Consider the following 4,815-nt stretch of genomic DNA (forward strand, 5'->3'; position numbering starts at 1 on the left):
CCTCTGCTCTGAACCTCAAGAGTATAGCTTTTTGCAGCAGTTAACAAGGCACAACACACGATGTGGCCCACCACCCCTGCATCTATAAGCGATCCACAGAGGACTGCTGGTCAAATGTGACATACAGCTTCCCTTGATCTGTGAGGACAGACTGTTAGTCAAGATTGTGATTCTTTGTTTTTCCTGCTGTGTATCTGGATAAGAAAAGTGTGGTGGGATTTTGCCTGTTTTTAATATTGTGTAATGTATTCCAATAATAAACATGTTAATATCACACAATCATTCTTCCTATACTAGCTACTAGTCTATAACTCAGTAAAAAAAAAAAAGTCAGTAAATCATGTCAGTAAAGTATGATGAGACAGACCTAGTTCTAGTGCGTTTTATTCATTATAGCAGCCAAACTCAAAACACAGTTGACAACAATACATTTACAAAGTTGACTAAATAGTCATATTTACAAAGTCAGTGCCTTAAGACGAGGAATCAGCCGAGGAAGCAGCAGGAGGGACGTGGCTCTGTTCTTCCTTTAGTCTACGTTTCATCAGCTTCCTTTTCTTCTTCTCCTCCTTTTCGATTTCACTGACCATCTCCAGGAACTTGGGGCTTCGGGGGTCCATAGCATAGCCAAAGCGTTCTCTGGCCTCGACTAGCAGCCTTTCACGACGGGCCTTCTCATCTTTCAACTTCTGTTTCGCCTCACGTTTTTCCTTCCTCCAGTCAGCCACCATCTTAGGCATCTTGGCCATATTGGCTGCAACCAGTTTCTCTCTGCAAAAGAAGGAGGGAGTGTTGGCCAAGTATCATGTCATCATAAAAGCTACTATAAAAAAGGTATGGTTAGAGAGCTTTATCCACCTGTCAAGAAAATGCTGTACTTCCACAACACTATGAATTGGAACCAAAGCCTATCAGACTGTTGAGCATATTTATGTTATACATACATACATACATACATACATACATACATACATACATACATACATACATACATACATACATACATACATACATACATACATACATACATACATGAGGACTCATTGAGAGATGTCATGCCCATGTAACTAGTTGCCTTGAGTCATATAGGCAAATGTCATGCAGTAACTACCATTCTCAATTTCTCTCAATGTTATCTAGTATAGCACGTTGCGTAGAAACAAACATGTCTTTTGACAGGTCCTAAAAAATATAGCTAGTATTAGCATAGCTAGTATTAGCATGGCTGTTTACCTCGCGAGACGTTTCGCATTGGCTTCCTTCGTTTTCGCCTCGACGTTCTTCAGCATCACCTGGAGCGGAGGGTTCCATTCCCTCTCCTCTGCTATCATCTCCTCGAGCTGGGCATGGCTGGGCCACAGCTTTGCAGGGTCGATTCCCGACAAAGAGCCATACCGCCCGAATAGCTTGCGGTCATACTTCGCTGTCTTCTGCCATTCCGGAGTTTTCTCGCTTTCCCTATCTGGTATGTATGGATCTTTCAAATTTAATTTCAGTGGTTTAGGGTTATAATTTGCTATCTGATGTAGAAGCCCGCCGTGTGAGCTGGCAGGAATATACGATTTTAAGGGTGAAACCCTTCGAATAGCCCAGCTAAATATTGCTGTCCTCCTACACAACATGGAGGTTGCCATTTTTTGTGGCAAAGTTCGGAGGACCCTCGTTGCGTCACATTTGATTGCTCATAGCTGACTAAAACATCGCCTGTCCTTTATTGTTGCCATCATCATAAGCAAGAGGATCATATAGGTTATCAACTCTTAGGCTATAGGCCCAGTCAGTGTTATAATTAAAACAAATATTATTGTGTTGCCAATTTTTTATCCATAGCATATAATGAAGTTTTGGTCAAAATTGCCTTAATTTTGAAAAGTTGTACGGTATGCTACAGAATGTCGGCTGTATCCAATCAGTCTTATCAGTGGACGTCATGCTGGAAAAGGTAACACTAGTTTAAGAGCTCATGTGCATATGAAATAGAGCTATGCTCAATAACTGACTTATTTGTTTTCTTATTAAATTCTGCCACAGACCTAAATGATGATGATCATCTCAACATCGCTCATGAGTCCACCATCATACGCTCTTGCAAGCCACGTTTAGCTTAAACTATTTTTCAATGGGTTTGAGTTTCAAATGTATAAATTAATCTGGGGAAAATATCCTTTCAAGATCCAAGTGGGGCCTGGAACCAGCAGTGGGCTGGTGGGCAACAGAGCCAAAACCAGAACCAGGAGAGAAGTATAAACTCGGAACACCTTTTTTTAACATTAGGAATGCTGTATGGGGAATTATCCAGAAAACACACTTTGAAAGAAAGGTTCTTTGTTTCAACTTCTTCCCGCCTTCCTCTGTTAGCAGCTCCATCCCACACCTCTTTTATTTTAGATTTATTTTCAAGAAGAGGAGATAGAACAAAGGGGGGGATCTTGAGTGCAGCACTTACTGAGACAGATGTCACCGCCTTTGTGTTGCGGGATCTGCTCAAAACATCATCATTAAAGATGTAGGGTTCCCATGGCAGGAGGAGGAGAGGGGTGAAGGTGGGGGTGGGTATGATAGAGGCTTAATTTGCTTAGGAACAATCCAGTGCCAAGCTCAGGGCTTTAGGGATCAAATCCATGTCAGCCACTGGCAAATAGGCTTGTTAGCAGTTAGAATATAAGGGATGGCATGGAAAGCACACTGCCTTGGTCTATTTCTGACTGAGGGATATATAGATAAAGATTGAACAAAATTAAGTAGGACATCATAAGATAAACCAATCTAGTTATCACAAAATATATCAAAATGATCTGAGGATCTGTAAATAGATAACAAAATATGAACTGAATAACATGAACCCAAACTCATTTTCTATGCAGGGACCTTCACTTCTAGAGTTACTATGTGGACAAGATGAGTTGAGTTGGAAAGGAGAGAAAATAACTGGACCACATTAGTGGACAAGCACCTCTTGCCTGCTGGTGGAAAGACATCGAGGTAAGTGATGGTGTGGATGAGGATAATGTACATGGTATCTACTGGGGAGTGTTGGCAGAGGATGGGAAAAACAGGAGGCCCTGGCACCAAACATGACTTCCCATGGAGATTAGAGATGGAGATGCATAAGGTTTGATTCAGTGTTTGTCAACCCCAGTGAGTGCAGCTATAGAGGACATTCATATTGCCTTTTGATTAAATATACAAATGTCTCCACTCTTTTATAAACACATGTAAAATGAATGTTTAAATTGCATGAGTGTCACTGTCCTGTGACCCCTTCTACACTGTGCTCATTTAATCTTATAATTATGTCTTGTGATTTCTCACATGGTGCACAGATGTACATTAAGTTTGGTCACTTCAGCAGGATGCCAGGATAAACATTTACCTACACACACACACACACACACACACACACACACACACACACACACACACACACACACACACACACACACACACACACACACACACACACACACACACACACACACACACACACACACACACACACACACACACACACAAAGTCCAGTGGCAGTCAGTGCCGTTTAAGAGGAGGGAGGACACTTTTTTTCTTGAGCATGGACTTATTTCTGTTACAGCATATTGGATGACTGTCATATTCTATTCACCCAGTTCAATGTAACAGTGATAGGTTTAGGCTACTACACGATACTCAAATATTCCATTTAACCATCATGTGGTTGCTACAACCTAGCCTATGAATGAAAGTTTACAATGTAGGTGAGCACAGGTCAACATTTTCTTTAGGTGACAGACAGTGACACTTGCACAGACTGAGACCCGTTCAATCCCGCCTTACACACTCTTGCCTACGTATAGCTTATATAGGATGTAATCATTAGTTCCAACGGTAGGACATCAAAATGTGTCATGCCCTGGCCATAGAGAGGTTTTTATTCTCTATTTTGGTTAGGCCAGGGTGTGACTAGGGTGGGCAGTCTAGTTTCTTTATTTCTATGTTTTCTGTTGCGTTGTGTTTGGCCAGGTGTGGTTCTCAATCAGAGGCAGCTGTCTATCGTTGTCTCTGATTGAGAATCATACTTAGGGAAGCTTTTTCACACCTGTGTTTTGTGGGTAGTTGTTTTCTGTTTAGTTACCTTTCAGAACTGGTTGTTTCTCTCTTTGTTATTTTTGTTCAAAGTGTTCTGAGTTAATAAAAAATCATGAACATGTACCACGCTGCGCTTTGGTCCAGTCCTCATTCTTCATCAGACAAGGGTTACAAAAGGGCGCAAATGGATAGAGCTTTTGTTTGTTTTTGTGTTATTTCTTTAAAAGATTTGCCCATATTTTTGTTATTACATACAGCCGGGATGAACTTTTGGATATCAGAGCGATGGTAACTCACCAGCATTACCAGCATTACAACCAGGAATACGACTTTCCTGAATCGGATCCTTTGTTCGTAATTGAACTGATTCAAGAGACTGACCCAAAACACAGCTGGCGGAGGAGAGGTAGTGGACTTATAGTCCGACTTAGGAGACACGCACACCACCCATCGCTTCCGAGTATATTACTCGCTGATGTTCAGTCTCTGGATAATAAAGTTGACGAGCTCAGGGCGAGGATTTCCTTCCAGAGAGACATGAGGAATTGTAACACTCTGTTTCATGGAAACATGGCTCTCTCGGGATATACTGAGTCCGTACTGCCAGTTGGGTTCTCAGTTCATCGCGCAGACAGGAATAAATATCTCTCTGGAAAGAAGTATGTTTTATAATTAACTACTCATGGTTTGATTGTGATAACATACAGGAATTCAAGTCCTTTTGTTCACCCGACCTAGAATACCTCACAATA

The 4,815-nt window shown here is 41.5% G+C and overlaps 1 protein-coding gene across 1 annotated transcript; it reads right to left on the reverse strand.

Annotated features, from left to right (window-relative positions):
• Positions 1 to 368: 368 nt before the first annotated feature.
• LOC124019636 (growth arrest and DNA damage-inducible proteins-interacting protein 1-like) lies at positions 369 to 1,671 on the reverse strand. The gene is made up of 2 exons (XM_046335038.1): positions 1,234 to 1,671; positions 369 to 771 (listed from the first exon to the last, which is right to left on the reverse strand). The coding sequence occupies exons 1-2, from the start codon at positions 1,632 to 1,634 to the stop codon at positions 474 to 476; spliced, it is 699 nt and encodes a 232-aa protein (XP_046190994.1). The 5' UTR covers positions 1,635 to 1,671; the 3' UTR covers positions 369 to 473.
• Positions 1,672 to 4,815: the final 3,144 nt, after the last annotated feature.

This window comes from Oncorhynchus gorbuscha, unplaced genomic scaffold, assembly GCF_021184085.1.
Source record: "Oncorhynchus gorbuscha isolate QuinsamMale2020 ecotype Even-year unplaced genomic scaffold, OgorEven_v1.0 Un_scaffold_645, whole genome shotgun sequence".
NCBI classification, from domain to species: Eukaryota; Metazoa; Chordata; class Actinopteri; order Salmoniformes; family Salmonidae; genus Oncorhynchus; species Oncorhynchus gorbuscha.

Excerpts from the sequence above, each read along its gene's own strand:
- LOC124019636 (XM_046335038.1), bottom strand. The coding sequence starts at position 1,634 with ATGGCAACCTCCATGTTGTGTAGGAGGACAGCAATATTTAGCTGGGCT. Across the intron at positions 772-1,233 it reads AATGCGAAACGTCTCGCGAG|AGAGAAACTGGTTGCAGCCA; the intron begins GTAAACAGCCAT and ends CTTCTTTTGCAG.